Here is a 20,566-nt window from a genome sequence, read left to right as displayed (position 1 = left end):
ACATTATGTCAATATGAGAAAGGATAAAAACAATGTGATCATTTAACAGATGCAGAAAAAAACATTTGACAGAAATAATATTCATTCATGATAACCCTCAAAAAATAGGTTTAGTGGGAAGAGACATAAATATAATAAAGGCTACCTATAAAAAATACTCAGAGCTAACATCATCTTCAATGAGGAAAAACTGAGAGCTTTTCCCATAAGATCAGGAACAAGACAGGATATCTACTCACCATTTTCATTCAACATAGTGTACTGGTTGTTTTAGCCACAGCAATTAGACAAGAAAAAGAAACAAAAGGCATCCAAATTGGTAAGGAAGAGGTAAAACTTCCACTATATGCAGATGACATGATACTATATATTAAAAACCCTGAAGACTCCACCAAAAAAACTAGAACTGATAAATGAATCAGGAGAGTCGCAGTATGCAAAATCAGTATACAGAAATCTGTTGCATTTCTATAAACTAATAATGTAGTATCAGAAAGAGAAATTAAGAAAACAATCCCATTTACAATTGCACCAAAAATAATAAAATACCTAGGAATAAATCTAACCAAAGAGAGAAAAGACCTGTATTCTGAAAACTATAAAATATTGATGAAATAGATAGAAGATAACACAAACAAGTGGGAAATATCCCATGCTCATGGATAGGAAGAACAAATTGTTAAAATGTCCACTACCCAAAGCAATCTACGAATTTAATGCAATCTCTATAAAAATACCAACAGCATTTTTCACAGAACTAGAACAAACAATCCTAAAATTTGTATGGAACCCCAAAGACCCCAAATAGCCAAAGTATTCTTGAAAAAGAACAAAACTGGAGGTATCACAATCCCAGATTTCAAAACTGAAAATAGACATGAACAGACATAACTCCAAAGAAGACATACAAATGGCCAACAGACCCACAAAAAGATGCTCAACATCACTCATCATCAGGGAAATCCAAATCAAAACCGCGATGAGATATTACCTTATACCTATCAGAATGGCTGGTGCCAAAGAAACAAGAAATAACAAGTGTTGGTGAGGATGTGGGTAAAAAGGAACCCTCAGGTACTGTTGTGGGAATTCAAACTGGTACAGCTACTGTGGAAAACACTGCGGAGGTTACTCAAAAATTAGAAATAGAATTACCATATGACCTAATAAATCTACTACTGAGTATTTACCCAAAGAAAATGAAAACACTAATTTGAGAGCCTTTTGAAACTTTTGGAGAACATGTACTAAATAAAGCCAAGATTTACTAAAACATGTCTCTTTTTATTCTATTTTGAACACATTTTTTATTTAAGAAGTCACTGTTATTCAGGTATCAGTTCAAATGTTTTATTTCTTAAAGTATTTTTTAAACTAATTCAAATACTTTTATATTCCAAGTTAGGTATTCTAGCCTTAGATTTTAAATGCACTTTTCCTGAGTAATTTACTCTTAAATATGCAAAGGAATGTATTTTTCATAGAGTACGTTGAAAATTAGGAAAATCAAGGGTTCTGGTTCTATCAGGTGTAGTGTTTAGAGAGTTATTTTGATAAAATCCAGTAGCTCTGATATGGTTTGAAAATACTTGGTCTCTTGGAGTATAATTGCAGGGAAAAAATTGTGGCTTAGGTAAAAATTCACCATAATTACTTGAATTGGTTTTATACATAATCATCTTAGGTTTTGATAGTGAGGTAGCTGTAAAGAGAGTCTTTGGGTCCAACATACATGAAAACACAGGATTGCCAGGATTCACACAAGGAAGAACTTGTTCAGGTTTCACTTCTGTTCCTGAATTTGAAGCTGAAGCACATTTCTTGTCCTAAAATATAAGCACATCAAATCATTCTCAATTAAAATTTTGGGAAAAAAATTAAAATTGGCACCAACCCTGTCATATCACTCACAAAAATTAACTCAAAATGAATTAAAGACTTAAATGTAAGACCTGAAAGCACAAATATCCTAGAAAAGAACACACAGGGAAAGCTCTGTGATGTTCTTGGCATAAATTTTTTGGATATGACACCAAAAGCATAAGCAACAAAAGCAAAAATAAGTGAGACTGCATCAAACTGAAAAGCTTCTGCACAGCAAAAGAAGTAATCAACAGAATGAAGAGACAACCTACAGAAAGGGAGAAAATATTTGCAAACCATATTGATAAGGGATTAGTATCTAAAATATACAAGGAATTCATACAATGCAATAACAAAACATAACCTGATTAAAAATGAGCAGGGGACCTGAATAGACATTTTTCCAGACAAGATGACAGATGGCCATCAGGAACATGAGAAGTTGTTCAACATCATTAATGATCAGAGAAAAGCAAATTAAAACTACAATGAGGTACAACCTCATGGCTGAATTAGAATGGCTTGTGTCAAATAACAAGTGTTGGCGAGGATGTGAAGAAAAGGAAACCCTTGTGCACTGTTTTTGGGAATGCAAACTGGTGCAGTCACTATAGAAAACAGTATGGATATTCCTCAAAAAATTAAAATTAGTATTACCATTATGATCCAGCAATCCCAGTTTTGGGTATATGCCCAAATGAAGTTAAATTACTATCTCAAAGGGATGTCTGCACCCCCATGTTCGTTGTAGCACTATTCACAATAATAGCAAAGATATGGAAACAATCTATGTGTCCATTAATGGAAGAATGGATAAATATACTATATTCTCATTAATACATAAGTATTAATCATCCATAAAAAAAGAAGGAAATCCTGCCATTTCAGACAACATGGAGGGTGTTATGCTAAGTGAACTAAGTCAGACAAAGAATACGAGAATCTCACATATATATGAATCTAAAATTTTAAAGTCAAACTCATTGAAACAGAAGAATGATGATTTCCAGGGGATGAGGGAAATGGAAAGATGTTGGTCAATGAGTACAAACTTCCAGTTATAAGAAGAATAAGTTCAAGGGATCTGATGTACAGCATGATAAGTATAGTTACCAATACTTTATTATATACTTAAAAGTTGTTAGAGAGTAGATTTTAAATGTTCTCACCACAAAAATAACTTTAATTATGTGAGGTGATGGATGTGCTAATCTTATTATGGTAATCATTTCACAATGCATACATACAAGAAATCATGTAATACATCTTAAACTTACACACTGTTATATGTCAATTATATCTCAATAAACCTGGAAAAAAACGAAACAAAACAAAAAGGTTAGCATGTCCACTTCACTTTTAAAGGAATTCCGTTCTCTTGAGGGCAGTGGCTAGTTCTCATAAATTACAAAATATCTGTACAAAGTAAACTTATCAAAAGTATGTATAAGAAAGGTTTTAAATCCTGTACTGGAATCATGAGAATTTATAAAACATTTGTAAATCATAGAGAAGATCTGCAAGAAGTCATAGTCAGAAAAGGACATACTGCCGAATTCTAGAATGAGAAGAGAATGAGATAAACATTCAGGGATTTTAGCATTGTGGGCATAACCATTAAGTAAATAATTACACAACTAGTAATTATAATTGTGGTAAGTGCTATGGAGAAAAAAATATATAAGCTATTTATGAAAATTTATAGGGGGTTCTAACCTACTATGGGGGCTAAGAAAGGCCACTCTAGTGAAGTGTCATTGAATCTGAGACTGGAAGGCCAGGAAAAATTAGAAATGGGTATAAAGAAAAATTCAGCATGGCCAAAGTCAAGTAAGTTAGGGTGAAAACTTGAGATGAGACTAGAGGGGCAGGGGCCAGATCCTGAAGAAACTTGCTGACTCTGTTAAAAATTTGAATCTTTATGGTAAAAGCAATGGAAATTTATTAAAGTGTTTTAAGGAGATGCATGCTGTTAAGTAACAAGTTTTACTATGATTACTTTGGCTGCTGTCAGGGTGTTGATTGGATGTAGAAAAAAGCTACAGCAGTCCAAGTAACTGATGACAATGATCTGTAGTTGGGTGGTATAGAGAGGGAATTAAGTAAACAAATTTGAAATATATTTTGGAAGTAGAATTCACAGGGTCTGGTGATTGATTGAAAGCGGGTGGTGATGAAGATGGACAGATCAAGGATGTAGACAAGGTTTCTGGACAAACACTTGGGTAGCTGGTGGTGCAATTTACTACAATTTTTAATATACAAATTAAATATGAATATATATACACACTACACATATTTTAACACCCCACTCATTGCAATGGACAGATCATCTAAATAGAAGATCAATAAGGAAACAGGGCTTTAAATAACACAGTGGACCAAATGGACTTCACAGATATATTAAGAACATTTCATCCAAAAGCAATAGAGTGTACATTCTTCTTGAGTACACATGGAATATCCTCCAGAACAGATCACATATTGGGTCACAAATCAGGTCTCAACTGGTAATAAAAGACTGGGATCATTTGCTGCATATTTTCAGACCACAATGCTTTTGAAACTTGAACTTAATCACAAGAGGAAATTTGGAAGAAAACAAATACATGGAGGTTAAAGAGCATCCAACTAAAGAATGAATCAGTCAACCAGGAAATTAAAGAAGAATTTTAAAAATTCATAGAAATAAATGAAAAATGAAAAAAAAAAAAACTGTTCAAAACCTTTGGGATGCTGCAACAGCGATCCTAAGAGGGAAGTATATAGCAATGCAAGCCTTTCTTAAGAAACAAGAGAGGTCTCAAATATACAACCTGACCTTAGACCTAAAGGATCTGGAGAAAGAATAGCAAATAAAGCCTGAACCCAGCAGGAGAAGAGAATTAATAAAGATTAGAGCAGAAATCACTGAAATAGAAACCAAAAGAACAGTAGAACAGATCAACTTAACTAGGAGCTGGTTCTTTGAAAGACTGATAAACCTCTGGCCAGGCTTATCAAAAAGAAAAGAGAAAGGACCCAAATAAATAAAATCATGAATGAAAGAGGAGAGGTCACAACCAACACTGAAGAAATACAATTATAAGAAAATATTAAGAGCAACTATATGCCAAAAAATTAGGCAATCTGGTAGAAATGGATACATTCCTAGAGACATATAAACTTCTGAAATTGAAACAGGAAGAAATAGAAAACCTGAACAGATCCATAAGCAGCAAGGAAATTGAAGCAGTAATGAAAAATCTCCCAGCAAACAAGAGTCCAGGGCCTGGTGGCTTCCCAGAAGAATTCTATCCAGTATTTAAAGGAGTAATACCTAGTCTTCTGAGTCTGTTTCAAAAAATAGAAATGGGAGGAACACTTCCAAACTCATTGTATGAGGCCAGAATTGCCTTGATCCCAAAACCAGACAAAGACCTCACCAAAAAGGAGAATTACAGACCAATATCCCTAATAAACATGGATGCCAAAATTTTCACCAAGATCCTAGCCAATAGGATCCAACAATGCATTAAAAGGATTATTCGCCACAAACAAGTAGGATTTATTCCTGGGCTGCAAGGGTGGTTCAACATCTGCAAATCAATCAATGCGATATACTATGTTAATAAAAGGACAAGAACCATATGATCCTCTTAATAATGCAGAAAAACATCTGACAAACTACAGCATCCTTTCTTGATTAAAACTGTTTACAGTGTAGGGATAGATGGAACATACCTCAATATCATAAAAGCCATATATGAAAAGCCCACAGCGAATATCAATCGCAACAGGGAAAAACTGAGAACTTTTTCCCTAAGGTTAGGAACACAGGAGGAACACTATCATCACTATTGTTCAACCTAGTACTAGAAGTCCTAGCCTCAGCAATCATACAACAAAAAGAAATAAAAGGCATCCAAATCAGCAAAGAAGTCAAACTCTCACTCTGCACAGATGACATTATACTCTATGTGGAAAACCCAAAAGGCTCCATCTCAAAATTGTTAGCACTCATACAGGAATTCAACAGTGTGGCAGGACATAAAATCAGTGTACAGAAATTAGCTGGATTTCTATATACTAATGATGAAAGAGAAGAAAGAGAAATTAGGGAAACAATCCCACTTATAATTGCACCAAAAACCACAAGATACCTAGGAATAAACCTAACCAAAGAGGCAAAGGATCTGTACTCAGAAAACTATAGAACACTCATGAAAGAAATTGAGGAAGAAACAAAGAAATGGAAAAAAGTTCCATGCTCATGGATTAGAGGAACAAATATTGTTAAAATGTCTATGCTATAGAACAATCTACACATTCAATGCAACCTCTACCAAAATATCATCAACTCTTTTCACAGAGCTGCTGGAATAAATAATCCTAAAATTTGTATGGAACCATAAAAGACACTGAATAGCCAGAGGAATGTTGAAAAAGAAGACCAAAGCTGGTGGCATCACAATTCTGGGCTTCAAGCTCTATTACAAAGCTGTAATCATCAAGACAGTATGGTACTGGCACAAAAACAGACACATAGATCAATGGAACAGAATAGAAAATCCAGAAATGGACCCTCAACTCTATGGTCAACTAATCTTTGACAAAGCAGAAAGACTATCCAAAGGAAAAAAGACAGTCTCTTCAACAACTGGTATTGGGAAAATTGGACAGCCACATGCAGAAGAATGAAACCGGACCATTTTCGTATACCACACACAAAAATAGACTCAAAATGGATGAAAGACCTAAATGTGAGAAAGGAACTCATCAAAATCCTAGAGGAGAACACAGGCAGCAACCTCTGTGACTGCAGCCCCAGCAACCTTTTGCTAGAAATGTTCCAAAGGCAAAGGAGACAAAAGCAAAAATGAACTGTTGGGACTTCATCAAGATAAAAAGTTTTTACACAGCAAAAGTAAACAGTTGACAAAACCAAAAGACAACCAATAGAATGGGAGAAGATACCAGCAAGTGTCTTACCAGATAAAGGGCTAGTATCCAAAATCTACAAAAAACAAAACAAAACAAACAAAAAACTTATCAAACTCAACATCCAATGAACAAATAATCCAATCAAGAAATGGGCAGAAGACATGAACAGACAGTTCTTCTAAGAAGACATCCAAATGGCCAACAGACACATGAAAAAATGCTCCACATCACTCGACATCAGGAAATACAAATCAAAACCACAATGAGATACCACCTCACACCAGTCAGAATGGCTTAAATTAATGGGTCAGGAAATGACAGATGTTAGTGAGTATTTTACACTGTTGGTAGGAATGCAAGCTGGTGCAGCCAGTCTGGAAAACAGTATGCAGGTTCTTCAAAAAGAATTACAGTAAATCAAATCTAGTCGAAACGGAAGAGAAATTAACTGATAAACTGTGTTGGCATAATTTGTACCACACAACCAGGAAATGTTAGGGTCTACCATGATTCATTTTGACTTCCAGGATAATTGTTACATACTTAGAATTAAAATACTCATTCTTTTACTTTATGTCATAGGTTACTGCAGTTTTCTTATTTGGGTTTCACCCTCTTCAAATCTGATATTCTTAAAATGTGGAGTTCAAATTAGATACAATTAAAAACAAAACAGCCTTATACAAAGAACAATAGAAGGATTATTTTAAGTGCCCTATCAGGTTACACACAGGATCAGCAAATATTATTTACTTAAGGATTAAAAGGTTAATTAAAAGTGTAAATGATTCTTCTAAAATTGAAGGTCTTAAAAAATTAGACTGTGAAAGTGCCTTGAAAGGAATAAAAATCTACAAAGAGATTGTTTTAGTGGTAAAGACCACTAATGTAATTTTCAGGCTCCCCTGGAATTAGAGAAAGTCAGTCCACTGGGGTTTTTCAAACTTCTTCCTTATAAACATGTACACATTTTAAAAAGATAAATAAGAACAAGTCATTGAGATAATAAAAATGCTCTTTATGGGAGCTGTAATTTTAAAGTTAAAAATCGTTTTTTTTCTTTTTTTGATGTTGTGTCACAAGTAATGTTAACTATGCCAACACCAAAGCAAAAAACCCTCCCAAAGTCTAATTTTGAAGCATCTTTTTGTTTCTGCTCAGGCGCATCATTCTCCTTGTTAATGCTTTTATTTATTTGTTTATTATTATTATTATTAATTTACTTATTTATTTTGCCACACTGGGGGACAGAATCTTGTTTAACCCTAAACCTTAACTTTCTAAGTTTCCATAAAAAGTGAATACAAGTGTACTGTATTTTTTTTTCTCCTATCCTTTTTGAACAAGGCAGTGTAAGAAAATGTAAAATTAACAAGGTACGTTTTTCTCATTTAAAGCCATCACCGCAGTTGCACACCATCCCCAGTCATTTCATACTTCCAGAGTCAACTCTGGCTCGACGCGATGCATTTACGTCTGTGTAGCCCAGTGGTTGTCTAGAAAGGTGTTTCTTGGGGGTGGGGCGAGTGGCGGTGCGTGGTGCCCAAATTTATAGCGAGGAATACTAGCTGTCAAAAACATTCAGCCCTTTGCCCAAACCCACCCAGTCGTACTCGGTCATTCTCGGTATCTTCTTTATTATTCGGCAAACGCAGTCTTCTCCGGCAGCGGATAGCAAGAAGACCAGGGAGCGCGCAGGGGAGAGGCCTTTCTACTACATCCAATTAAAGCCGCAGAGAATAGGAACAGTTCGCTAGATCAATCGGGATCTACTAATCCGCCTAATCCAGGGAGCCGCCCTCCGGGTGAAACCGCGAATCCTTTAGAGTGGTAGTCTCCATAGCAACCGGTCGCGGAGCCGCTTTCGAGCCGGAGCCCGGATGTTGTGAGGATCGTCGCCGCCCCGCCTAGCTTCCTGCTGCCCCTCCCCGGCCGGCTGCGCTTCTCTTCGGGAGTCGTAGTTCTTCTCTCCTCCCGTGCCCTACATGAGGAGCGGAAGGGACTACGAGTCCCGGCGTGCGCTGCGGCGCCCCGCCGGCCGCCGCCTCCCAGCTGCGGACGCCTGCGAGCAGGTTGTTGTTTTTAAGTGAGGCGTCACTGTGCCTGGAGCTGTGACCGCCGCCACCGCGACAGTCAACACAGTCGGGCCGAGGTGGCGCTGCTCGTTCAGGTATGGCCCTGGGGTGGTTGGGACCCCGGGAGAGGAGTCTCAGCCGCCTGTCGGAGTCCTGTCCGCTGTTGAGTTGTGTGGCGGAGGCAGAGGCGGTGTCTTCTCTGAGGCAAGGGGCTGCTCTGGCAGGGGCTGCGCGGGCTGGATTGACTCCGGGCGGGAGCTGGTGCAAGGGTGGTCTTGAGCCGGGCGTTGAGGCGTAGGGTCGGGAGGTCTTGCACCCTCCGATCCTTGCTTGCGAACCAGAGCGGCGTACTAGGGGATTGGGGGAGCTGATGGCCGGGGGGACCCTTCTTCCTTCACAAGGCTGGCTTGGGCACCATATGGATTCTCATCAATCAAGACCAAAAATGGTCTTGATTGATGAGAATCCATATGGTAAAATGTTATGTGCGTCACCCGGCCGGTTTTTTCAGCCGGCCCATCTCTTTTGGTGACGTTTGAGCCCCGTGATGCCAGGAATAGGAGGATTAAATATTAAATAATGCAGCTGAGATTGCTGCTTATACGCCAGCTGACAATGATCAGATCCCCTTCCTTATCCTTTTCCGCCTCACCCGGCCCACTTCTTAATCCATAACTTCTCTGTAGCAGCTGTCCACACAGCTCCTCATGGGCTCTACATATTTATCTTTGTTTGATGAATCCAGCTCTGCCATTGGGAGCGGCAGTTTTAACGAACTCAGTCAATTATGGTAGTTCGTTGAGTGGGTGAAGTTTGCATTGCTTCCCAATTGATTTATTTAAAAACGAAGGGGAGCGTTCTTGTAGCTGGAAGAGGTAACTACTTGAGTCCTGCGAGTTTTAGATTTGCCTCCTCCAATAAGGTTACCTCCACTGGATAGTGCTTGAACTGTCTCTGTTAGTGCTTCATATTTTTGGTTTAAGGTTTGAATCTTATTAGGTCCCCCATTTTTCTATCACAACTTGGACGCTTGTGTCAATAGTTTACTTTTCTTTGCTGAGTTCTCATCATAAAGGTGAAGGGATAGGAGAAAGCAAGGATATTATTTTAATGCGTAATTTTTAACCCTTTAAGCGAAGGATAGGATCCTAATTAAAGAAGTTACTAAATAAAAAAACAATCTTAAATAATATTCAGGGGTGTGGGAAATACTTTTGAAGTGAAAACAGGTTAAAAATGGTATAATTCTGATTTTGTAAGTGAAACTATAGAACCAGAAGTGATCGTGTCTACTAAAAATAAGCTCAAAAAATAGTTAAAAAAGTGATCAGATAGTGAAACTATAAATGGCGTTTTCTTTATATTTTCTGGTATTTTCCAGAACTTAAAAAGAACTTAATTAAAAGAACTTAATTTAAAAAAAAAGGATACAGGTGCAGCAGTTCAATAGGTCATTTAAACATTGCTTAAAAAACAAACAACAAAAGAACCTACACAGAGACCCTGTTACTGCATCTACAGATTATATAAATAATAATTTAAACCTAAATTATTTGTCTGGAAAGGGCAAGAAATGCATTTGTTAGATTAAAAAGGAAAAAAAAACACCCAGATATGACAATAATTCTTAGTATCTGCATGTCTTATTTTAATCTATTTTCATTTTGCATGGTAAAATCAAGGACAAAAGTGCTTAGTCTTTAGTTAAGGCAGTGCAATGTTGATTATTCCTGTAAATCTATCAGGTGACAAAAGATGGGCATATTAATCTGAAAAGATCTAGAAATAGGAGAATTTTAAATTTAAATTTATTTCCAGTGGAAATAAAGAAGTTAAGCAATGATGAAATGTGGACTTTTAAAACTTGTTTTCATTAAATCACATTGAGTACCATGTTTTATATGGTACTAATGTTTTGGATTGTGCTTACTTTTACTTTCTGTTATTGATATGTTGGATATGAATGGGTAAGAAGCATATTATTTAGCCCACATTTTGTTTTCTGTCCTAGGGAAAGGGTCACATTGGTCTTCTGTAGGAATAGTCTATGTATTTTTGCAATTATCAGTCCTGAAAAATTGAGGTTAAGCCTCAACTCCCAAGTACCCATTAAGTCTTAATACAATATCCATTCTAAAGCTTTTTTTGTTTTTTTAAGCTATAGTATTCATATTTTATTTTCTTTGAAGCTTTGCTTCCTCCTCAAGTTTCAATTCCTTTTTTGCTATTTTGTATCTTTTAATTTTGTGTATATTGTCTATTGTGTTAGCTCAGTATCTTACTAGATATTTGAGTCCATTTACAGGGCATAAGAAACATAATTGATGAACATGTTTGATTTACTAACTTGTTACACAGTACTATAGTGTCAATTGTGTAGTTGCATTCTTATCTAAGTTAAATAAAGATTTAAAAAAGCTAGATAAGTAGAAACTGCTAAGATCCTAGAGCAACAGTTTCTGACATATAAAGAACATGGACACAGCAGCAAGGCCTGTTAAGCCCAGGATATTTTAAAACGGAAAATGCAGACTCATCTAACAATGCAGAACTACTAGAGGCTGGATTGTTTGCATGTTTATGTGTGGTTAGGTAAGGAAGTTGCCATAATGTATGTGATAACTTATATTTTAAAGAACTTCCTTGCTGGCAGTTTTACAGTTTTGACTAGATTAAAACAAATTAGAGATATTAGTGTGTTTCAAAGGTCACATCCAATATACAGCACCAGATAAATTTGAAAAAAGTTTCTCAGTTTGGGTTCTAAGATGAAATTTAGCCCAAAGTGTGGGAAGGATTGGAAGTGATAAGTTTAGGAATTTTCTTTCTTTCTTTTCTTTTTTTTTTTTTTTTAGGACATCTGATGTGTGGAAACTTTAAGGGCCAGTAGGTATTTTGAAGTAAGTATTAAAAATGAATAAAGTGAGTCAAAGATTTTCCTCCTTCACTACAGGAAATCAGAAATCTAATTTTTCTTTAGTATTTGTCCATAAATCACCATTCTAAGAACCTTCTGTCTGGTTCATATTACCATCATGATGAAATTACTGTAAAAAGAGCATTGGATTGGGAATCAGGATGTTTAATGATGTTGAGCACATGGTTTGTGACTCTGTCTTGTTTCCATGTGTAAATTGTACATAATAGCCAATTGTTGTACTTGATGGTGTATTTGTGAAGCTCAAATCAGGTATGAAAATGACATCACTTTGTAAGTGGCAGAGTGATCTGCCCATGTAAAGTATTATTGGCCTACATAAGTAACATTTATATAAAGTATATTGTGCATTTGAAGTGTGATAAGAATGTGATAGGTTTTTTTTGACTGGGAAGTTTGATGGAACAGTGAAATGATATCTTAATTTGATATTTTGGTAGAGCTTTTGGCTTTTTCTAGGTTGAAGGAAACTTGGCCCCTGTCCTAACTGTGACTTTGCACTCTGCTGCATTAAAGGTCCTGAAACTGCAGTGTGCTTTTAAAAGAGTACTTTTAATTTTTTTTTTAATTGCACATCTAAAGTCTAAGGAAAATCATCAGTGTAACTTCTGACAGTAGGAGGTGGATGTTTTTAATGTTCTAAGTGTGTTTAATGTTGTAAAATGTTACTTTAAGTTGACTTCATGACATTGAGCCTACACTGAATATGAAAGCCTAGGTCATCTGAGAGATATATTGCATGTGTAAGCATTGATCTTTCAGAAGTAGTTTAGAGCTTCGATACCTTCTTCTGGGGAAGTCATTCCTGCCTATTACAGCATCTGACCCTTGAGATTAACTTTACGTAAGGTGGGCATACAGAACATTCAAATAAAAAAGTGTTTCAGAAACTTTTCTGAGGACTTTTTGAGAGTAAATATAAGTGAAAATGAAAGGCAAAGTAATGTAATATGTATCATGCACGGGTTGGTGACAGCTGTTTATATGATTAGTTGATAACTCAGTATCTTTACTAACATTTTCTAATATTACTACTAAAACGTAACAGTGGATTTATATTTAATTGCTCAGTGTTTTTAAAAATGGAAAACAATAGAGGTGTAAAATCCCTTTGTTTTTCATAGAAATAGGGTGAATTAAAAGGTATAGATATGTGATGAATATGTATTTTTAATAAGCAAAAATGAATTATTTTAAAAAATTTGAGAATAAAGGAAAACAAAGAGGCAAAACCCAATAGTTTTACTTATTCGTAAAAGGGAATAAGGGGCCACCAGGGGCTCATCGTGCCCAAGTGAGTATGGAGCCTTGGTCAAGTTTATGTATATGTTGTCTCTTTTAGGTTCCTCCAGAATTAAGATAAAACAGTCTTGGAAAGCCAGGATTTTTTTTTTCAGAATGGAGTACCTGGTGAAAGGAATGTTTATGTACTAATAGGCATCTTAATTTCCCCACAGTGTTTGAATTCATATTGCTGACTCACTTCATTTCACACTTTTTTATCAAAGGTGTGACTTCTTTTAGATGGAAGCAAAAAAAGAGTACTTTCATCTTCAAATATGGTAGCGGTTGCTTTTGTTCCCTAATTTGAGGGATGTTACATCATAGAAGGAAACCTGTGAAGAAATTGTGTATTGACTCACTTCTTAGTTTATTTTCTACATCAGAAGGTTAATCTGCTGCCTGTAACGTGTTGGTGCCTTTTTCTGGGCAGGCATAAAGTGAAATCATTACTCTGTTCTAGATTTTTTTTTTTCCAGATACCTATCTTTAGTGAGATTTCAGTGTTTTAAATGAAATTCCACCCCATTAGAACTAGGAGAGGGCAACTTACTATAGATGGGTTTTGGTTATCTTTGCATCCACTCATATGATGACTATAGTAACCAAGAGGCAGGGCAACCATAGGATCACATAATTACCATAATTACTGCATTGTGGACTCATCAAAGCCTGATTTTCATCAAAATGGCAATTTTCCACTGTAAATTTCTCATACCTCAGATAGTAAATATTTTTCTATGACTCCTTTCGGCCCTTTGACTTGTCTTGAAGAAACTGGTCATCCAGAAGATGATTGGATTTGTATTAGTCATATACTATATACTTAAAATTGTCATATACTTAAAATTGGGTTTGTATTTTTATTTTAGAAAAGAAAATTTTTCTGCTGACTATAAAGTTAATAAATGGTCATTGAAGATTTAGAAGAAACATGTAATTTTGGGTTTTTTTAGATTTCAAAGATACTCTAAAATTTTAGTATTGCATGTAGATTAATATAAATAGCATTTTACTATACATGTTTGTCTTGCTTTTAAAAATATATTGATACTTCTCCATGTCAAAGCATGTTGATTTAGTCTATCTTTTTAATGGTTGCATTAATTATAATACTACACATTTTAATTTTAATAAATTCACTCTTGGTATACCTTCTACTTTCTAATTTTATATTGTAAAAGTTGTTCTATCAACAGTTCTTACACATATGTGTATATGTTTTCATATTCATGTGAGTATTACAATCAGATAAATTCCTAGAAATGAAATGAATAGGAAGTGAAAGAGAATTGGTGGATGGTCACAGCTTATCTGCCTGTAAAATTTTGTTGTAAAAAATCACTGAAAGAAGAGGCTGGTTCAGTCAGAACATGTGGCTCTTGATCTAGGGGTTGTGAGTTTTAGCCCCAAGTGGGGTGTAGAGATTACGTAAATAAAACTTAGAAATAGGGGCACCTGGGTGGCTCAGTGGGTTAAACCTCTGCCTTCGGCTCAGGTCATGATCTTAGGGTCCTGGGATGGAGCCCCACATCGGGCTCTCTGCTCAGCAGAGGACCTGCTTCTCTCGTCCGCATCTGCCTGCTTGTGCCCTCGTTCTCTCTCTCTCTCGCTGGCAAATAAATAAATAAAATCTTTAAAAAAAATAAAAATAAAACTTAGAAAAAGAATCACTGAAAAGATGATAATATACATTTCCACTGTTTACAATGCCTATTTTCCCATATCTTATCTAACTTATTAACTTGTTTAGTCTTTGTTAACTGGTTAGGTATTAAAATAGTCTTGCTTCTCTTTATGTTATTTGGTAGTAAGGTTGAGCATTTTTTCAGTATTGTATGTTATTTTTATGTTTTCTATAAATTGAGTATGTTGCTTGCTAAATTTTTTTTATGTAAGATTTCCTTGAAGACTTCTCTTTCTTTTTTAAAGTCTTAATTAATTAATTAATTAATTAATTTGATAGCACAAGTGGGGGGAGCAGCAGGGAGAGGGAGAAGCAGGCTCCCTGCGGGACTGGATCCCAGGACCCCCAGGATCATGACCTGAGCCAAAGGCTGACGCTTAACGGACTGAGCCATCCATGTACCCTGCTTGCTAAATTTTCCACTCAGTGTTTTAACCTTTTTCTTATTGGTTTATTGGTATGCTGGAAGTGTTTTGAAAACTCTTTCATACATGTCACAGGTATTTTTCCCATATATTATTCATATTTATGTATAGTGACTTGGCAAACAAGTGTATGATTTTTTTATAAGCTCTTTTCCTTTACAATTTCCAGGTTTTGCGTAAAGCTTAGAAAAAGATTGTGTTTACCTCAGGATTATAAAGCGATTTTCCGTTTTCTTTGAGTCTTTTTGTGGTTTAATTTGGTATGTTTAAATCTTTAGCTATTTTACCAGGTGGTCTTAAAGTTTTGTGAAGCCTTATATTAGTGCTGATCTTAAAGCACAAGGCAAACAAAAGATGACATATTCAAAGTATTTTGTAATATCATGTTAGTGAAGTTTAATGGAGGCTTTGATTCCTGAATGATGCAACTTGGCAAAAAAAATTTTTTTTTCCCTTTGGGAGGCAGAATAGGAGAACAATGAAATTTGCTTTCTTTTTTAATTCGGAAGTATTTTATGTGAAAGTGGCTCTTGTATTTCTGCATCTCTTTCATCCTCTACCTTTTACACCAATGGTGGGAAGTTTTTGTGTTGTGTTTTGAGCATAAAAATGGTAGACAGCACTTAGTTCCATATTCAGAATTGCCTGTCAAATCTTTTGTCCTTGATGTTTTTGGAAGGCTATTTAGCTTTCCCTTCGTTTGGTGAAAATATGTTTCAAGATTTATCTGCTGTAACAGTTTAAAAGTCCAATAGAAACTTACTCTTTTTCTACTAAAGGGTTTACCTGACCATTCTAGCCAGTAAGCTTGAAATCAACTTCCTTTGGGTAGTACTTACATTTCCCACAGCACAAAGGCCTAATGGGTACTAGGTGTTCCTAAACTAGGTTTATTTATTGCTAGAATTTGGGGACTGAAATAGGGTCAGCATTGTAGATAGTAAAAAGAAAAGTATAAACTGACCCATCACTTAAGATTAGACTACTTTGAAAAAAGGAAACAAATACAATGGAAGGTTCTTCCTTCCCACAATGAACAGATTGAAGCCTCCCTAATTCCTGAAAAAAGACACATTTCTCACTAACTACAGAAGTATTTATGTCAAATTTTTTAGGAGGGGAGAAGGAGAGAGAGAATCTTAAGCAGGTTCTATGCCCAGCACAGAGCCCAATGTGGGACTGGATCTCACAACCCTGAGATCATGACCTGAGCCAAAATCAAGAGTCAGATGTTTAACCAACTGAACCACCAGGTGCCCCCGCGTCAGAATAACTTTTTAAATGTGAATTTGCCAAATTACCATAAAGCATAGTTACAGAAGCATCTAACTTAGTAATAAGTCTTTTTGTTACTTTTTTTTTTTTTTTTTTTTTAGTGATCCAAGATTCATTGTTTATGCACCACACCCAGTGCTCCATGAAATATGTGCCTTCCTTAATACCCACCACCGGACTCACCCAACCCCCTTCCCCTCCCCTCCAAAACCCTCAGTTTGTTTCTGAGAGTCCACAGTCTCTCATGGTTTGTCTCCCCCTCCGAGTTCCCCCAAGTCACATCTCCTTTCCATCTCCCAATGTCTTCTGTGTTATTCCTTATGCTCCACAAGTAAGTGAAACCATATGATAATTGATTCTCTCTGCTGTAATAAGCCTTGATAAGTCTTAGACTACTTTTTTCTTGCATCATTGTTTTTTATTGATAAAAAAACCCATTAGCAACTTAAACATTCATTAATAGGGTGTGATAAATACAACACATTATGTAGTCATTAAAGTCATTTTTCAATAATTTTTAAAACATTAAAAAATTTATTAAAGAGCGAATTGGGAAAAGCAAAGGTAGGAAACTTACTGACCCCAGTACTTACATAAAATGTTTGGAAGGTAACATATATAAACATCAGGAAGGTAACAAAAGTAGAAGAGAAGAGTGATACAGAAGGAAGGAGTGGTGAGAATTACAAAATGGAACCAAGGATGAAGATATTCTTCTAACCACAATGTATATTATGATGTCTATATTTTTACCAAGGATAGGTATCATGAGGGAAAGCTATTCCCATTACTGAAGCCCACTGGTCAGGATAAGCTCATTTATTCTAACACTAAAATCAGAAAGAAATTTCTGCTAATGACTTTTCTAAAAAAGATGCTTGAAAATGTAGTGCATGTGTGCTTACTAACAGTTTCAGGGAAGAAGATGATGAGTTCAGTAAGGCTTTTTTTTGGGGGGGGGGGTGACTTGTTAATGTAGATCCATGGTACCACAACAAAGAGTTTATGTTGAAGTAAGGTTAAGGTGCAGCACTTCTTTGGGGGCTGTCTCTGTTACCCAGTTAGAGAGTAAAATGCCTTAGCATAGATCTGAACTAGATTTCACTGTCTTTAATACTAAACAGTGAGCATCTTCAGTATTACATCAGAAAGGCTGGCCTCCTGGTAGATGCAAGAGTATCATCAAATGACTGCTGAAAGTGACACAGAAGCCAGCTCCAGCTGGAGACTTTCATCTTTTTTTCTTTCTCTTTTTCTCTTTTAATAGACTCTGCTAGGCTTTTGTAAGAGGTTTTTTTTAGAGTTGAGGAGTACAGTAACCAGGTAAGACCGCTGTGTGGTGATGTGGCATTAGGTGTCGTCAAATTTTCTTTTCTTACTGCTGGAGACTTTACTGGAAAGCTGAAGAGTGGGTGAAGTTGTTAGATAATAGTGCATTTCTTAAGCTTTTCTATTTCAGTGTCTTCATTGTGGTGTTCAGTGATTTTAGTGGCTCTAAATCCCTTTTGAAAATAGCGTTAAAAATTATAACTATGCAAAGTTTAACAGAGGCAAATTTCAGGGTGGGTCTAAAATTGGAGCTCTTTATCAAAGCCTTGAACATAACACTAATAAGCAAAGTTCCCCAGGGAAAAGAGTAATCTAAACTACCATTAGGCAACATGTATGCTAAGAAGTAATGCTGTAAATTCAGGGGAAGGAGAGACCATTGTGTCCGAAATGGTGATCTAGGAAAACTTTCGTGGAGGAGGGCTGAGCCTTCAATAGAGAAATCAGAAGGAAGGAAGGAAGGAGGAAAACATTCCAGAAAGTGTAACTTGAGTAAGTGGAGACATGGAGGTAGGGCTGTCCATTCTGTATTCAGGAGATGCACAGTAAGTAGATTACTTTGACCAGCTCAGAGTTCAGGATGGTGGCCTAAGTGATTGGTAGGTTAGAACAGGTAGTGAAAGCTTCTGAGTATCTCTCTAGACTTTGACTTTATAGAGAATGTTTATCCTCAAGGTCGGGGAGAGGGGACTTTTAAATGGGAAGAAAAAAAAAATTCTAGTACTTAGAGTAAGTATTATATGTAACATGCAATCAGTTTAATCTTTGTTTGTATATAAGTGTTTAGGGTGGTTGTTATGTTTAGGAAGGGACCAAGGAAAGAGTTGAAAAGTGGGTACTAGTGATAAGTACCATAATAATTAAAACAGCATTGTATTGGTACAAGGAATATAGATCAGTAACAGACTGGAGACTATAGAAGATGATTCATAAATGTATATAGAACTTTATGTAATAAGAAATGGCATTTCAAATCATAGCAAGTATGGAATTTCAATAATCAGGATAATTTCTAACACCAAAAGGGAAAAGTCTGGATACATAAATTTAAATAGCTAAATGTAAAAGCCAAAATTGAAGAAGTATTAGTAGAAAATATATGAGAATAATGTTGTAATCTTTGGAAAGACTTTCTAAGGCAAGTTGTAAAATATAGGTGTTCTAAAGAACACCCTATTCTCCATCCTCTACCTCTGCATAAAATTTAAAAACGTTTGTGGGAGAAGATATTTTTAAAAATTGAAGAATTTTAGAAGAAAATATTTGTGGTAAGTGTAACAGTGAATTATTTCATGATCCAATTTGTAAAGAACTTCTACAAATCAATAAAGATAATCTAATAAGAAAGTATAACATAGGAACATTAGATAATTTACAGAAAAGGAAATAAGGATAGCCAATAAATATTGGGAAATATGTACAGTCCCACTAAGTTATCTGGGAAATACAGATTAAAAAAGATCGTTTTTGCTCATGAGGTGATCAGAAATTACAGAGGGTCATTACCCTGTTAAGGTTATGGAGAAATAGGTGCCCACTATTTTGGTAGGAGATCTGCCTTAACCTTATTTAAAATTCTGATCCACTCCATCCCCCAATTCACTGCCTTCAATTTTCCCCTCTCATGCTTTATTTTTGTCCGCAGTACTTGCCACCAGCTGACTTACTTCATATTCTGCTTGTTTGTGGCACCTAGAATATGAACCTTCTTCAGAGGCCGTCCTGGTGTTTTGCCACCCCACTGTGTTGTATCCCCAGAACTCGGAATAAAATTCATGCATGGCACATAGTACTAGCTCAATAAGTATATGCTGACTGAATGAATGAATGTAGTATTTATGTTTTAGGTTAAGGTAGTCTCATTTAAACTATATCTGTAGGGTTGTTATTGTACAAAAAGTAGAATATAAAGAACACTTTTAAAGTTTTTATTAGTTGGGGTGTTAGATTCTCTACCCTTTCTTAAGATGAAATCTGGTTTAAACCGGCATTTTGATACCCTTTTGGGGAGGTGAAAGTTTGGGAGCCTTTGAAAAGCATTTGGAAAAAGCTTCTGACTCCTCTTGATCACATTTATAGTCCAGCAACACTTTTGGGACCTTTGCTGACAGCCCATTGGTTGGCTTACATTGGAATTATGGACGTGTGGGAGAATAATGCCGCCATTCTTCTCCATCATATCTAATTCTAGAAGATACGGTGATAGGAAACCGTACCCTTTTTCATAGTAAAATGTAGCTACTCAGGAAGGATGAGGGGCACCGTCATATCAGGTAACACTCACTCCAGTTGTACTTTATTTTATTTTTTAAGATTCATTTATTTAGGGACGCCTGGGTGGCTCAGTGGGTTAAAGCCTCTGCCTTTGTCTCAGGTCATGATCTCAGGGTCCTGGGATTGAGAACCGCATCGGGCTCCCTGCTCAGCGGGGAGCCTGCTTCCCCCTCTCTCTCTGCCTGCCTCTCTGCCTACTTGTGATCTCTCTCTGTCAAATAAATAAAATCGAAAAAAAAAAAGATTTCATTTATTTATTTAACAGAGACAGCAAGAGAGGGAACACAAGCAGGGGGAGTGGGAGAGGGAGAAGAAGGCTCCCCACTGGGCAGGGAGCCCGATGCGGGGCTCGATCCCAGAACCCTGGGATCATGACCTGAGTTGAAAGCAGATGCTTAACAACTGAGCCACCCAGGCGCCCCCAGTTGTACTTTATGAGATAAAATTAATATTGTTGCTGTATTACTACTTTTGACAACTGCCACCTAAATTATTT

General features: G+C 36.2%; 2 protein-coding genes across 4 annotated transcripts in view; one reads left to right on the top strand and one right to left on the bottom strand.

Moving 5' to 3' along the window:
* Positions 1 to 1,370: 1,370 nt before the first annotated feature.
* PIERCE2 (piercer of microtubule wall 2) lies at positions 1,371 to 8,678 on the bottom strand. The gene is made up of 2 exons (XM_046009902.1): positions 8,390 to 8,678; positions 1,371 to 1,826 (listed from the first exon to the last, which is right to left on the bottom strand). Exons 1-2 carry the CDS (start codon positions 8,405 to 8,407, stop codon positions 1,479 to 1,481), a joined length of 366 nt encoding a protein of 121 aa, XP_045865858.1. The 5' UTR covers positions 8,408 to 8,678; the 3' UTR covers positions 1,371 to 1,478.
* A 139-nt stretch (positions 8,679 to 8,817) lies between these two features.
* Positions 8,818 to 20,566, top strand: part of CCPG1 (cell cycle progression 1) — a 39,303-nt gene continuing 27,554 nt past the window's right edge. For 2 of the 3 annotated variants that reach the window (XM_046007371.1, XM_046007369.1), the window contains exon 1: positions 8,818 to 8,956. The gene's annotated coding sequence lies outside the window, so the exon portion shown is untranslated. Of the gene's footprint in view, positions 8,957 to 11,716; positions 11,762 to 20,566 lie in introns of all 3 variants that reach the window. The other variant, XM_046007370.1, reaches the window with a different exon arrangement.

The sequence above is a fragment of the Meles meles genome, chromosome 6 (genome assembly GCF_922984935.1).
Source record: "Meles meles chromosome 6, mMelMel3.1 paternal haplotype, whole genome shotgun sequence".
NCBI lineage: Eukaryota > Metazoa > Chordata > Mammalia > Carnivora > Mustelidae > Meles > Meles meles.
The sequence above is the reverse complement of the archived record's forward strand: the minus strand, read 5'-3'. Positions and strand labels throughout refer to the sequence as shown.